The sequence below is a fragment of the Mustelus asterias genome, chromosome 9 (assembly GCF_964213995.1).
Source record: "Mustelus asterias chromosome 9, sMusAst1.hap1.1, whole genome shotgun sequence".
Lineage (NCBI taxonomy): Eukaryota > Metazoa > Chordata > Chondrichthyes > Carcharhiniformes > Triakidae > Mustelus > Mustelus asterias.
Window position 1 is genome coordinate 102,230,902 of NC_135809.1, and position 16,359 is coordinate 102,247,260.

General features: G+C 43.5%; 1 protein-coding gene across 4 annotated transcripts in view; it reads left to right on the forward strand.

The window, feature by feature from the left end:
* The first annotated feature begins 14,765 nt into the window (after window positions 1–14,765).
* dennd5a (DENN/MADD domain containing 5A) overlaps window positions 14,766–16,359 on the forward strand; it is a 263,959-nt gene continuing 262,365 nt past the window's right edge. For all 4 annotated transcript variants that reach the window (XM_078220715.1, XM_078220711.1, XM_078220712.1 and 1 more), the window contains exon 1: window positions 14,766–15,010. In XM_078220715.1, coding sequence (XP_078076841.1) covers window positions 14,908–15,010 — 103 coding nt within the window. In that variant the 5' untranslated portion in view covers window positions 14,766–14,907. The remainder of the gene's footprint in view (window positions 15,011–16,359) is intronic.

A 16,359-nucleotide genomic window follows, 5' to 3' on the forward strand; every position in this document is an offset into this window, starting at 1 on the left:
ACATCTGTTCCCTGACAGTTGACATGAGGATGGGAATACTCACTGTATGAATTTTGCGAGAATTCTAAAAGGATAACATTCATGGTATCTGTGGTCTGTATGGCCCTGCTAGCTCAGCTGGTTTGACCAGCATGTTTGGATGAGGAAAGAAAATAAGGAGGGAGGTGTTGAATGGAAATTGCATTGGAAGGGAGAAGAGACTGCTAAAATCCTGCTAAAAGCCTTCAACAGCTGGTAAAGAATATACAGCCAGTGCAATGATTATCAACAACATTAAAGAGTCTCCCCTAAAGATTCATTTTGCCATCTGGTTATCATGAGCTATTGAGTGACACTGGTCAGTTCAGGGAAATCTGACCTTCTTTGTTGCTGAGGTTACAATGATAGCATCATGATTGAGGAGTTCTCTAATTGTATGTTGGTGCACCCAGAGTGGTGAATGAACTTCTGAAGATTTGTATTTGCATTGATGTCACATATCTCAGCAATATTTCATTTTATATTTTTCTGCATGTAATTCCTTAAGTTTCTTTGGTATTAATATCATCTAATGAAATATTATGGGCAAGATTTTAACTCACACAAAATCCATTCACTTGCGCAGTTAAAATAGGCCCCTGGATAGAAAATTATTTTCTATTACTGGGGTATGGTTCCATGGATGTGAGCAGATGGTCAGTAATTTACTCTGGAGGTCATGCTTCAGAGGAAAATGGAAAATTAATTAAAAACAGTAAGCCAATACTTAGATGTACTAAGAAACCAACAATTCCACTTCTGTTGCCCAAGTTTTAATTATTTGTTGTCAAAGGACTAAACATAGTATTATTTTTAGCAACATCTATAACAGTATTTCTTGCAACATTAACATTTACAACAAATAATGAAGACATATTTAGCAACTTTAAAATATACATCATAGAACAGCTTAATTACCTGTTCTATTCCTATGGATGTAAATGATCTATTTGCTTACAGACATCAAAAATATTATTCTAAATAGCAAGGTTTTTAAATAGATAAAATTTAGTTGTAACAATGTTAGGTCAAGGTTAAAAGGTTAGATCACAGTCCTGATGAAAGGTCATTGACCTTAAACATTGGCTCAGATCTTCTGTTCCCTGGGTGTCATACCTTGTAGGTACAGTGGAAGATGAGCTGCCCCTCTACCCCCCCCCCCCCACCCCCCAAGACGTCCCAAAGCAAGGACTGCACAGGAATTCAGGAATTGCTAGGAAGTTTCAACTTCCATTGGGCAATTACCCTGTGCCTGGAAAGTGACTTTGGATGGTTGCAACTCGGTTAGAAGAAGTTACACAGGCAACATTAGAAGGATTAACCCCACTTCTAACTCCTGGGTAACTATGGTACTGATGTCCCTCCCACCCCACACCTCACCCAACTACCCCACTCCCACTTGGCCAATGATCCCACAACCCCATTCACCTCCCTCAACTTCCTTCCCTGAATGGTCAGATGTCTGGATGAGAAATGTGCAGTTCCAGTCGACGGTAAGTAAAAATGAGTGAAATGACAGCCTGACAGTGCTTGAGACTCCATGGAAAATTTGGTCCATTATTTCATCCACATGAGGCATGTCTCCTAGTTCTGAACTCTCCAGTCAGGGCATACCACCTCTTAGCATCTACCCTGCCAAATGCCCTCAGAATCTTACAAATTTGAAGGTGACCACCTATCATTCTTCTAAATACTAGAGAGCCTAGGCCTAGTCTACTCAGTATCCTATTGTAGGAGGCGACTTCCTCCTCCCAGAATAATCTGCTTCCAAGGCAAATACATCTTTCCTTAGGTGAAGAGACTATAATTGTGCATAGCTGCCCAGGTGTGGTCTCACCAAAGCCCTGTATATTGTAGCAAGACTTCCTTACTTTTATACTTCATTGATTCCTGCAATAGAAGCCAGGATCGTATTTGCCTTCCTAATTGCCTGCTGAATCTGCATACTAATTTCCTGTGTTTAATGTATGAGGACACCCAAATAGAAATCATAGAAATCATAGAAACCCTACAGTACAGAAAGAGGTCATTCGGCCCATCGAGTCTGCACCGACCACAATCCCACCCAGGCCCTACCCCCATATCCCTACATATTTTACCCACTAATCCCTCTAATCTACGCATCCCAGGACACTAAGGGGCAATTTTTTTAGCATGGCCAATCAACCTAACCCGCACATCTTTGGACTGTGGGAGGAAACCGGAGCACCCGGAGGAAGCCCACGCAGACACGAGGAGAATGTGCAAACCCCACACAGACAGTGACCCAAGCCGGGAATCGAACCCAGGTCCCTGGAGCTGTGAAGCAGCAGTGCTAACCACTGTGCTACCGTGCCGCCCAAATCTCTCTGAACATCAACATCGCAAAGTTTTTCACCATTTAGAAAATAATCTACTTTTTTATTCTCCGTAGCATAAAATCATAGATTGGTTACAGTGCAAGAGGGAGGCCATTTGGCCCTACAGACTTGTGCTTGCTCCCTGGTGGAACAACTCAGCTTGTCCCACTCTCCTGCTGTTTTCTTGTAGCTCTGAAATTTTTTTCTCTTCAGGTGCTTACCCAATTCTCTTTTGAAGGTCCCAGTTGTATCTGTCTCCACCAAACCCTCATTTCAAATCCTAACCATTTGCTTCATAAAAAAGCTTTTCCTCACATCACCAAAGTGAATGATTTCACATTTCCCCACATTGCACTCTATCTAAAGTTTTAAAATTTATTTATTAGTGTCACAAGAAGGCTTACGTTAACACTGCAATGAAGTTACTGTGAAAATCCCCGAGTCGCCACACTCCAATGCCTGTTTGGGTACACTGAGGGAGAATTTAGCATGGCCAATGCACCTAACCAGCACGTCTTTCAGATTGTGGGAGGAAACTGGAGCACCTGGAGGAAACCCATGCAGACACAGGGAGAACATGCACGACTCCGCACAGACAGTGACACAAGCCAGGAATAGAACCCGGGTCCCTGGTGCTGTGAGGCAATAGTGCTAAGCACTGTGCCACCATGCCATCTCCTTATTGTCCACTCTCCTAACCTATCTAAATCTCTTTGCAACCTTTGTATTTTTCTCACAGCTTTGTCTCCCAGCGAGCTTTGTGTCATCAGTAAATTTGGATGCTCTGCTTGGTTCCTTCATTGAAGTCATTCATAAAGGTTATAAATAGCCAAGGCATCAGAATTGATCTCTACTAGCATCCCACTGTTCACAATCTGCCCCATTTACCCCTACTCTCTACTTCCTGACATTAAGCAATCCCCTACCTTGCTAATATATGAACCCCCTACTCCATGAGACTTTATCTTGTGTAATAACATTTTATGTGACACATTGTCAAATGGCCCATTTAAGGGGTGATCATTCATGGGCCACGTGAATACGCTGGAGCCAGTGGAGTGCGAGCGCACAAACCTGGGCCAATCGGGAGCAAGGGTGAGCATTTCTGGGACTGGAGGCCTTCAGTTGAAGTCACAGTGTTGTTAGGAGTAGACCTGTATTAGTTGTGCTTTTGAACCCTTTGTTTATATAGTTCTTCTTATCAATAAACCCTTTAGTTAATTGTTTATCACATTGAGTCAGCTTGAGTTATTACACTGGTGGTGAGGAAATACTGGAGCAGTTGTTGAGAGCCCACAGTGATCAATCGAAATGCAAAAAGGTAAAGACTCCATCTTAAAATGCTATTATTTGGGAAAATAGAACCATTTGACCCAGAGATCGTGAGTTGGGGACAATATATTGAGAGGCTGTAGTATTTTTCCATGGTGAACAAAATAGCAGCCGATGGGAAACAAAAGGTGACAGTGCTCGCAGCTTGTGGCCCACTGACTTACAATCTGGTAAGGATCCCATCACGGCGAGGCCAAAAAATCCTGAATTTGATGTCACCCGATGCTCCAGACACATTCAACCAATTAGCCAATTTGGTTAAGGATCACTATAACTCCTGACCTTCTGTTATCCTGCAAAGATACAAATTTCATTCTGCAATTCATGAGCCAGGAGAGACGGTCTCCAGCTTTGTTGCCAGACTTAGACGGCTGGCTGAGCACTGTGAGTTCGGACCTTGGTTGAGAGATATGTTGAGGGACCGTTTAGTATGTGGGATCAACAACTCCAACATCCAAAAGAAACTAAAAGATAAAAGCAAATTATGTAGATGCTGGAATCTGTTAAAAAAAACAGAAAATGTTTGAACATCTCAATAGGTCTGACAGCATCTGTGGAGAGAGAAAATTGCTAACGTTTTGAGTCCGGATGACTCTTCATTGGAGTTCCCCAAAAGAAGTGCCTTGCTGAAGCCAAAATTTCCCTGGAGAAAGCATTAGAGATGGCTCAAGTGACTGAATGCGCTGAGTAAGGTGTGTGTGAGCTGCAAGGTGTGCAGAATGAGGTGAACCAGTTGTGGTGGGAACCAGCTGCTGCTAGAAATAGCCCAAGTGAGGGCGGTGTGGAGCCTGAGAAGAGTTGTTCAGACCAGGGTTTGAGACACGTTTAAGGTGTGGGCGAGAACACCCCCAAGAGACATGCCAGTGCAAAAATTTTATCTGCTTCAGATGTAAAAAGAAAGGTCACCTGCAAGTTAGGTGTAGAGCATAGCAGGCTGCACAGAATACTCCAAAAAAGGAAATGATTAGTTAAAACCCTTGTAAATAAGCTGGTAGAGGAACCAAAGGAGGAATCTGAGGCTTACACATTCAATCAAGTCCAACTGAGCAAGATGCCACCTATGGAGATTGTTCTGATGGTAAATGGCCACCTCCCTGAAGATGGAGGTTGACACTGGCATGGCAGCCACTGTCATCGGGGAAAAGACATTCAAGCATCTCCAGAGGGGACTACAGTCCTTAAGCCTTAGCCATTCTGAGGCTAGCTTGGCAACATATTTCTACTGGAGAAACATTCATTGTATTGGGTATCAATACCAACCACTGTGCTGGTATCGTACAGGAGCCAGCCTGCTCAGCTAACCATCATGGTGATTAAAGGGCATGGGCCAAATCTCAAGGGGTGGGACTGGTTTAAAGAAATAAAACTGAACTAGCTGGAAATATTTAACGTCCAGGATGGATGATTCCAGAAACTCCTGTGTAAATATCAGTATGTGTTCCAAAGGGAACTTGGTCAAGTCATAGAAACCCTACAGTGCAGAAGGAGGCTATTCAGCCCATCGAGTCTGCACCGACCACAATCCCACCCAGGCCCTACCCCCATATCCCTACATATTTTACCCACTAATCCCTCTAACATACGCATCTCAGGACACTAAGGGGCAATTTTAGCATGGCCAATCAACCTAACCTGCACATCTTTGGACTAGCTGCTTCAGATGTAAAAAAGGTGTTAAAGCTAAAAAAGGTGTTAAAGCTAAAAAAGGTGTTAAAGCTAAAATTCAGATGTAAATAAAAGGTGTTAAAGCTAAAATTTACTTGAACCCTGAGGCAATACCTAGGTTTTTCCAAGCTCGCTCTGTACCATACACATTGCATCAGAAAGTGGAGGTTGAACTGAAAGAGGCTGGAATTCTTGGCCATCATCAAGCCTGTACAGTTTTCAGAATTTTCAGAATGGGCTGTGCCCATTGCCCCCATCCTGAAACTGGACTGTACTGTGAGAATCTGCAGGGAACATAAACTGATAGTGAACAGAGGAACTCAGCTGGATCATTACCCCATTCCTAGCATAGAGGACCTCTATGCTAAGTTAGCAGGGACCCTCAAATACACTAAGCGAGACCCAAGTCGTGCTTGGGTCTTGCTTAGAACTAGAAGAGGACACCAGAAAGTTAGTTACAATAAATACCCAAAAGGGGTTATACCAGTGCTCCTGACTGCCTTATGGTGTCTCAGCAGCATTTCCATTTTTGAAATGCACAATGGAGAGCCCATTACAGGGAAGCCTGAGAGTAGTGATATGCTTGGACGATGTCCTAATTACAGGTGCGTTGCCTGAGAAACATGCTGCAAACCTGGAAGAGGCCTTAAGAGGTTTAAAGAAGCCGGCAAATGGTTGAAACAGGGGAAATGTGGTCTCCAAGCTGAAGAAGTTTCATACCTTGGGTTCAAGATCAGTGGAAAGGGGTTGAATCCTGTTGAAGATAAGGTGAAATCTATTAAAGGAGTGTGAGCTGAGGAATGTGACAGAATTAAAGGCTTTGCTTGGAATGGTCAATTACTATAGAGGTTTCTGCCGAACATATTTACAATTCTGGCCCCCTCACAAGCCTTTAAAAAAGCATCAGCGTTGGAAGTGGGGAGACATGCAAAAAGAAGCTTTTGTAAAAGTCAAACAAGACTTGCACTTGTCAACATTGCTTGTGCACTTTGACTCAAGCAAATCTTTAGTAGTTACTTACAACGCCTCACCATACGGAGTTGGAGCAGTTCCATTCCATAGAATGGCAGATGGGGCAGAGAGGCTGATTGTATTTGCTTCAAGGACATTGTCAGATGCTGAGAAATAGCACTCACAAATCAACAAAGAAAGCCCAGCAATTATGCACTTGGTGAAAATATTCCACCAATATATCTACGGTTGGCATTTCACCATGGTGTCAGACCATAAGCCAGTGCCACCTATTGCCTTGGCTAGGATACAGACATGGGGCAGAATTTTATGAGAAAAAGTGTCTCGCCAGTGTGTACATGGGAGAGTTTCAGATCCGTTTTTTGGGAAGTCTTTACTCTGAATTGTATGGACTTCGGTAGTAAAAAACTGGGCGAAACCATTTCTACCCATTAGATGGAGCGGGCAGCGGTTAACTTGGCAGCAAGGCTGCTGCAGCAGCAGAGGGAGCCATTGCGCTAATGCACACCTTTGGTTGCACATGCGTAATAGCCACCAGCAGAGAGCTGACACATGTGAAAGTTCTGTCAGCTCTGCTGCTGCAGCCGGCCTATATATTTTATTTCTAGGCCCCCGCCCAGCTATCCCGGGGTCCTGCGCTGACAGCGAGCGCCCCTCCCACTGCTGCCCAGAATGATCTCTCTGACACCCCCAGCCCCCCGTTGCCCAGAACAATCGCGCCCCTCCCCTCATGCCCACCAATCACGTGCAGACTGGCAACCATTCCCCCTTCCCCACCCCCACCGGTCATGTGCAGAGTGGCAATGCTCCCCCTCACCGATTGCATGCAGAGTGGCAGTGGGCCCCCTCCCTACCCGATCAGGCTGCCCCTGTAGGCCCTGCCCCCTGTAGTCCCCACCCTGGCCTGGCCCCACCCTACCTGGCCATGCCACATCAGGCCCCCCCCCGCCCCCCCCCCCCCATAGACCCCACTTCTTCAGGCCACAGCCCCCTTCAGGCTCTACCCCATAGACCCCATCCAGCCTGGCCCCACCCCCTTCAGACCCCCACCCCTGTATATCCCACATCCTTCAGGTCCGGCCCCATAGGCCCTGCCCTCAGGCCCCACCCACTGGCACTGCCCATTGGGCAGGTTGCCAGGCTGGCACTGCCAGAGTGCCAGGTTGGCACTGCCAGGCTGGGTGCCCAAGGGGAACACCCGTTTGCCCTTGACCTCCCCTGGGGGCCTGAAAGGCCTCCAGTTCTACCGTCTAGCCATCACAACTGTTGCCCGTTCATGGTGACCTGGTCTTTTCCTTGGTGGAGAGAACCTCCCGCCGGAAGTGGGCGGGAGGCTGAAAGCACCAGAAATCTGGTGCCAATAAGATTGCGAAAGCTGAGAAATCGGGCGCGAACCTGATTTCTCGGTTCTCAGGTGACATTACTGGCTCACCCCGCCATTGATGGGCAGGGCGAAGTGGTAGAATCGCGGCCACGGGATTTGTTGCTAGCAGCACACAGTTATACATTCTAGCATAGGCCGAGAACACAGATTTCAAATGTGGATCCATTGGGCCACCATCCCCTACCACAGGCCATGCTGTCATCACCTGTTCCACAGGCAATAGTATTGGCTCTGCATTTTTTGGACACCCTGCCTGTTTCAGCAGCTCACATTCATTAATACAGATAGGGACCTGTTATTAGCAAAGGTCAAGAAAATGGTCCTGACAGGTGACCTCCAAAAAGCAGCCAGCATAATGAAGGACCCCACACACCCCGGACATACTCTCTTCCAACTTCTTCCATCTGGAAAAAGATACAAAGGTCTGAGATCATGTACCAACCAACTTAAGAACAGCTTCTTCCTTGCTGCCATCAGACTTTTGAATGGACCTACCTTATATTAAACTGATCTTTCTCTACACCCTAGCTATGACTATAACACTATATTCTGCATCCTCTCCTTTTCTTCTCCTCGATGTACCCTATGAATGATATGCTTTGTCAGTGTGGCATTTAAGAAACAATACTTTTCACTGTATACAGGTGACAATAATAAATCAAATCAAAATCAAACTTCAACAAGGCAGAGCAAACAAAGCCGTATGTACAATGCAGGGATAAGATAACCTGCAAAGATGAAGTGCTATGGTGGGGGACCCATGTCATCATACCAACCCCAGGGTGACAGCTCCTGCTCCAAGTGTTATATGATGCTCATCCTGGCCAGAACAGAATGAAAGCATTGGCCAGAAGTTATGTCTGGTGGACTAGCATTGACAAAGACATTGAACAAATGGTTGGGCAATGTCTAAATTGTCAGACTCAGCAAGTGTTACCTCCACCAGCACATATGCACCATTGGGAATGGCTGGGCTGACCGTGGTCATGCCTTCATGTCGATTTTGCCAAACCTATTTTGGGGCACATGTTCCTGATCTTAGTAGATGCCCATTCCAAGTGGCTGGACTTTCAGCTCATGAGATCCACCACAGCTATATCTACTATTGAGAAACTGAGACAGATCTTTACAAATCCATGGTCTTCCCGGGTTGGTATCGGACAATGGAACGGCATTCACAGCAGATGAATTTCAGACTTTGTTAAGCCTAATGGCATTTGTCATGTTAGGTCAGATCCCTACCATTCTGCCTCAAATGCATTGATGGAGTGGGCCGTGTAGATGTTCAAGGCTTCCATGAAGAAGCAGGCTCGTAGGCTATTGCCATTGCGATTGGAAAGTTTTTTGCTGTCTGATAACACCACACCATATGCCATTATTGGGGTCATGCCCAGAGAGTTGCTAATGGGGTTGGTGCCTGCATACCTGCTTGGACTTGTTCCCAAGTTTGTTGGGGAGAGTGACGGCTAGGCAAACCTCTCCGAAAGAGTATCATGATTCTCAGAAAATTGACTGGTTGTTTAATGTGGACAACCTTGTGTTGGCATGGAATTTTGATGGTTGACCTGCCTGGGGGCCAGGGAGAGTTGTGGAGAAGATAGGGCCAGTTTCATTTGTGGTGACTGCAGAAGAACACCTTACAGAGTTGCAGCATTCCACAAGGGTCTGGAAGTCTCTTATGAATTCTTTTCTGCTGTTGTCCCTTTTGTGATGTTGTTTCTCTGCCTATGTGATAACTATTTCTTTTTGTTTTATCATAGGGAGTCCAAGAAGTTTTGGGTGGGGTAGGGGGGTGGTGGGTGGGTGAGGAGAGAGGAGTGTGGTAGCATGGTTCCTTTAAGGGACAATCCTTCGCAGGCCACATGACTAGTCCAGAGCTAATAGAGCGTGAGCATGTGAACCTTGGCCAATCAGGAGCGAGGGTGAGCATTTGCTGGGCTGGAGGGCTTCAGTTGGCCTCTTTTAAGGTCAAACCAAATAAACAAACTCAAATTAAGTCAGGACAAAGTAAAAGGGGCAGCTCCCCAAAAGGAGGGGGAACAGCCCGAACAAAAATCAAAGTACAAAGGAAACTTGAAAATATCAAATTAAAATGTGATTATTAGGGTCGATAACGCACCCCAACCCCTGCGGAGGGCTTCAGTTGGAGTCAGGGCATTGTTAGGAGTAGATTTGTATAGTTGTGCTGTTGGTATATATAGTTCTTCTTATCAATAAACCCTTTAGTTAATTCACGGGGAGGCAATGGCCTAGTGGTATAATCACTAGACTATTAATCCAGAAACTCAACTAATGTTCTGGGCATTCGGGTTCAAATTCTGCCATGGCAGATGGTGGAATTCGAATTAAATTAAAATCTGGAATTAAAAATCTACTGATTACCATGAAACCATTGTGGATTCTTGGAAAAACCCATCTAGTGCACTAATGTCCTTTAGGGAAGGAAATCTGTTATCCTTATTTGATCTGGCCTACATGTGACTCCAGGCCCACAGCAATGTGATTGACTCTCAACTTCATTCCAAGGCAACTAAGGATGGGCAATAAATGATGGCCCAGCCACCAACGCCCATGTCCCACGAATGAATAAAAAAAATTGTTTGCCACATTGAGTCGCATTGAGTTATTACAGACCCATTTTCTCTCTTCTTCCTATCTTGAATTGTGTTGTTATATTTGCTTCCTTCCAATTCACTGGGTCCATTCTAGAAACTAGGGAATTTTGAAAGGTCACGACCAATGCATCCAATATCTCTGCAGCCACCTCTTTTAGGTGTCCATTACGTCCAGGGGATTTGTCGAATTTTAATCCCATTAGACCTGCTCGTGCTTTTCCCCTACTGATATTAATTACCTTAAACTACTCCCCTATTTGTTATGTTTGTCCATCTTGAGGTACTCCCTGGCTCTTCTTCCTGCATGAGCAGTACCCTGTGGGACTGCCAGCCATCCCTAATTGTGGGTTCTCTGATTGGACCTTTAGCATCAGGAGCCTGTCCGCCCACCCTTCCAAACTGGATGGCAGATGCAGAGGTGACCAGCATCTGAAGATTGTATTGAAGTGCACCTTGAAGAGCCATATGGGATCTGAACTCAGAAATGTTTCCGACTCCTGAAAATAAAATATCAGAAGATTCCATTCTCTGTGGCCAATGCAGTTTTTCACTTGGTAAATTATATAGATCTTCTCTAGCCGCTGGTAAAGATCTGGAGGCAAGCTATAACTTAAAAACTATTCATGTGCAAGTTTGATCTTGCACACTTGCTTCTGTGTTGTTTTGATGTCTTGGAATCCAAAGTGTTCACAGCACCTGGAGCCTGAGGCAATATCTGTAATGTGGAATCACTTCTAGTAATACAAGTATAGTAGAAAACTCTTTGGGACTCTGTCTTCCAAAACACTTTTGAGGCTAGGTCATTGCAAATTTCAAAACTCTGATAGTTTAAACATGAATGAACAGGCAAATGATACTTCAAATCAAAAAGTAAATTTCACTTTAAACAGTCAATACAGAAATGTCTTCCACAAACAAAAAGTTAATTGTTATCACCATCTCTTCCATTGGGGATACCACCGGTGGGGTGTCTGCTAATGATAGCTGACTCAAGGCATCTGCTTTGGCTACTCGGCCTCCTGGATGGTGTTCCAATTTATAATTGTAGGTGGCCAGTAATACAGCCCACTGCTGTATTTGGGCCGATGCTATCAGCAGCATCACCTTGTTCTCCTTTAGCAGTCCTAGCAGTGTTTATGGTCCATGATAATGACGAGTTTTCACTCATACAGGTACTGGTGGAACCCCAAATATCACCGTCAATCCTTTTTTTTCAATATGGGCGTATTTGCATTCTGTGATAGCCAAGGTCCTGGAAGTGTACGCAATTAGGTGTTCATCTCAATTTGGCCACCTGTGAGCCAATGCCACCCCAATTCCATACAGGGATGCATTGCAGGTCAGTAGTAGTTCTTTCCTTGGATTGTAGTGTTTGACGAGGAAAACCATTGCTTTACTTTACTGAAAGCCAAGGGTAGACTGGAAGTCCACTCCCAAGGCTGATCCTTTTTTAGTAGTTGGTGTAATGGAGCCTTGGAAAAATTGACTTACAACTTCCTCAAGGTTCTCTAGGTGTCCCTTATTCATTTTTCCTATTTGAGGATGTCATCCAGATAAATAGTTACCTGAGCTAGACCTTGCAAGATGTTCTCCATCATTCACTGGAAAATTGCGTAGGCTGATGATACCCCAAAATGGCAATATAGTGTACTGGTAAAGGTGTTTATGAGTATGAATTGTGGAATAGCATAACTGATATCATGTTTCGAAAATGAGAGTCCTCCTGCCAGCTTAGCATCCGGGGGATTGGGCATGTATTGAGATGCGAGAAACAATTTACTGGAAATCCTTGCCAAGGCAAACTGATACATCTGGCTTCAAAATTGGCACGAACGGTGCTGCCCATTCTGCAAATTGGACTGGTTTAATGACCTCTTTATATTCCTGTTTCCAGATTTCAGTTTCAACTTTTTCCATAAGGCAAATGGTACTGGGCAGGCCTTGCAAAATCACGGAATTGTTTCCTGGTCAACATGTAAGGTCGCCTTGGCTCCTTTGGTGGTCCATAGGCCTCCCTGGAAAACCCTCAGGATATTTAAACAGGACTTCACTAAGGCAGCTATTCTCTAGCTGAAAAATGTTGAGCCAATCTAGATGGATCTGGACTGGAGTCACATGTCTACTAGACCAGGTGGGACTGCCAAATTCCTTTTGCTGAAGGATCCAATTGGGTTTTAAATTACAGCTTTCATGGTCATATTTACTGGTTCTAGCCTATAAAATAAATTAAATGTTTTTGCTTGGCATGGTGGGGTTTGAACTTACAACATTTGGGTTGCTAGTCTGTTAAGATATCTATTAGACTATTTATTGTGCCTGGAATATCTTGTTTTAATTGTTCCTCCTGTAACACACAAGATCAGGTTTGAAAAGCAGCAGGTTAAAGTCCCTAAGGTTATTTGGAATCAAGAGCTTTTGGAGTGCTGCTCCTTCATCAGGTGAGTGAAGGAGCAGTGCTCCGAAAGCTCGTGATTCCAGATAACCTGTTGGACTTTAATCTGGTATTGTGAGACTTCTTACTGTGCCCACCACAATCCAACGCTGGCATCTCCATCTCACAGGTATGAAAAGAGTCTCGGAGGTAGCGCCCATCCCAGTCACTAAGTTTAAACTGTTCTATTCCTATTAGGATGACACAGATTTTATAATGTAAAGGGGATTTATCTATGGCCTTCTCTTAGTTGTACCCATTAACTCATGCTATGAGTGCAGTTACTAGCAAACATTTGTCCAGATGGATCTGGAAGAACAAGGGCAAAATGGAAATTAATCAAGAGAATAATCAAGTGGAGGATAATGAAGTGACAATCTAATATAGATTGGTCAAATGAGCAAGCAAAAAGAAGAGATTCAAAGATAACATGGAATTGCATTTGGTGGGAGAGAAACAGGGAATAGTTGACTACAGGTTTGCAGTTATATATTCCTAATTCTTCTTAATATTTTAATGCAATCAGTTTTAATATTCTATGGTGTTCACTTGGTAAGATAATTGGTCATTGATATTGTTGCTCTGAAATGGATCATTTTTCACTAGAACAACACAGATTATGGGGCGATAGGGCAGCATGGTGGCACAATTGTTAGCACTGCTGCCTCACAGCACTAGGGAACTGGGTTTGATTCTGGCCTTGGTGACTGTTTGAGTGTAATTTGCACGTTATCCGTGTGCTCCGGTTTCCTATCACGTTCCAAAGGTGTGTAGGTTAGGTGGATTAACCATGATAAATGCACAGGGCTACAGGAATGGGGCATAGGTTGGGCACAGGTAAGATGCTCTTTCAAAGAGTCGGTGCACACTTGACGGGCCAAATAGCCTCTTTCTGCATGTTGGGGTTCAATGGATATGACAGAAGTGTTTAAAATTATGGAACAATGGGATGAGGTAGATAGAAACCAGTAGTTGAGGTGTTATGAGGGCCATGGATGCAAGATTAAATGCAGGACATTTAGATCAGAAGGCAGGAGAAAATTCTTTAGACTTGTGAGACCATGGCACTCACTTCCAAAATTAGTAGTTGAGACAAAATACTATGCGAACGTTTAAGATTAGATTGGATAGATGGATAAATGAAGGTTGAAGGGATAAAACAAGGTGAATAAATGTGATTATCATGCCTGACGGGTAAATGTCGACATGGACTAATTGGGCAGCATAACCTTACTTCTATGTTGCGAATAATGTTTAATCACACGGACTCATTCCTCCCCCTAATTTTAATTCCTGCATCCTGCACTTAAATTGATTCCAAGAGCATTTATTTTTTTCTAGTGTCTCGGCTAGCATTTAAATATTACCAATAGCAAGTCTACCAATGGCGAATTAATTTGTTCAGTCCACATAAATCAGCAATATCAAAAGTGTTAAATAAAAATAGTTCTTAATAAGAACTTAAGTCTTTTCACTGATACTTACTGAGGCACAGATTGGTCGATGATGAGTAATGCGCAGATCAACATCACTAAAACCGTAATACCCAATCCGTTTTTTTGGTATTCAAAGGGCGAGAAATCAAAGCAACAAAAATCAACATTTAAAAAAAATGTAGTTTGCATTGAACCAGAAATGGACGAAAAACAGCCGAGAAGTGTGCTTAAATTCTTCTTTCAATAAAAGGGTGTTGTTTTTTCTCTCTCTGAGATCTGCAATGCAATTATGCCACGATCTGCTGGCGGATGAAAATAATGATAATTTTTGCCAATTTACAATCAACTGGGAAATCAAATGGGTATAAATTTGCGTTATATTGCCGCAAATAGGGAAATAAATACCGATTTGAATGATGGTACAGAGTTGAGGTAAGGGATGGCAAGTGTTTGCAGGATGAGGGTGGTATTGCCTCAGTTGTGAGGCAGGGGACTCGTTGCCCCTTTAAATGGGTGGTTGTGGATGCATGGCCCAGCATGCAGTGCACCGCTGTTTTAACGGTTCCAGCTCAAGCTGCGATGGAAGCGTCGCGCGCTGGCGCGAGCCCAGGCTGAAGGGGCGGCGCGAGCTGGGGCGACAGGGAGCTCGAGCGAACTCCAGCTGGGGATCCAGAGCCAGTGGTGGTCGCCTGCCCGTCGTTGTCAAAGGGTCACCATGACCGCCAACACCACCACCACCGCCGGCTGCCGCTTCGCCGATTACTTTGTCATCTCTGGTCTGGATATCGAGACCGGCTTGGAACCGGACGAGCTCTCGGGTGAGCGTCTCTCGTTTTTATATATATATATATATATGTTTTCACAATCTTTCTCTCTCCCTCACCATTGTGATTGGAGCCGAGGGGAAGCGGAAATTTCAAACTTCTCAGCTGCTGGCGCATTAAATATATGGCCACTAGCATTTCAGGGGAAGCATTTCGGAATAAGAGCGAACAGAAGAATTTGAATGATTCCGTAGCTCTTTGGATGCAGGTAAAGGTAGCGTTATTACCATCAACTGTTGCAGGAAGTGATGATATAGAGCTGCTTTTTGACAGTTCACAATCCTTGCAAATGGAGTTCGCTTTGTCCAGTCTTTATTTTACAGTATCACTTGGTTTGATATTTTGAGGCCTGTAGTTAAGCAATTTTATTAGTGCAAGTATTTATTAGCGAGTAACGTAATTAATATGTAGTTGTAGATTTAAAAGGATGCAACTGTTTCTAAGACTATATAGTCGTTAACTGATGATGCAACTGTAAACAAAGACAGTTTAATTGGCACATAGCATCATATATAGATTGCATTAATTCAATATCTTAATGTTTGCATATGATGTTGCATAGATTCGAACACGACATTTATGTGGTTAACAGGTTCCTCTTTTGATCATAAATAGGTCATATACGGCTTGCGTTTTGAACAAAGTCCTGTTTGGTGTATTAAAGTCTAGCTATTGGAAATGCATTAATTCTGCCCCTAATGTATTACGTTTTGGCATATGAAAATGGTACAAAAATAGTCGCTTTCTCTAATTTTGGGATTATTATCTTGTGTGGAGTTTAACACTTTTAATTTGAGTATTAATTATGCGTTACATAATCTTTACTATATTTTAAAGTTTGTCAAGTACACCAAATTTTCTTGACTTTTAAGTTTTGCAGATATATGTTTCTCACACTTGCAAAAGTCACATCTTCTGTGCATGAGCCCTCTCTGTACCGAGAACATATAATGATAGACTGGTAACAGTACAGGAGGAGGCCATTCACAGTGAATGCCTTCAATCGGTTAGCTGAATGAAAATGTTCTTTAAATTTCTAACACTACTTGTTTATAAATAAGTATTTACAGCAGTGTGGAGATATGCTATTTTCTGAATAAACTCTTTATTATGAAAAATGCTACTGTAGGCCTCAGCAGTCTGTTTAGAAACATTGTGCTTATATACTGTAATGTGTATATGATAATATGGTAGTGGTTTAAATTTTTTGGTATGTTTTTGAAGATGAACAATTTATAAATCGAGTGAAGTAGTTGCACCGTTTGTTCTTCCTATGCGTAGGCATTGTATTATGATTTAAAGTCATTAAGTATTTGGCATTTTGGATGTTGTGCATCAGTGAA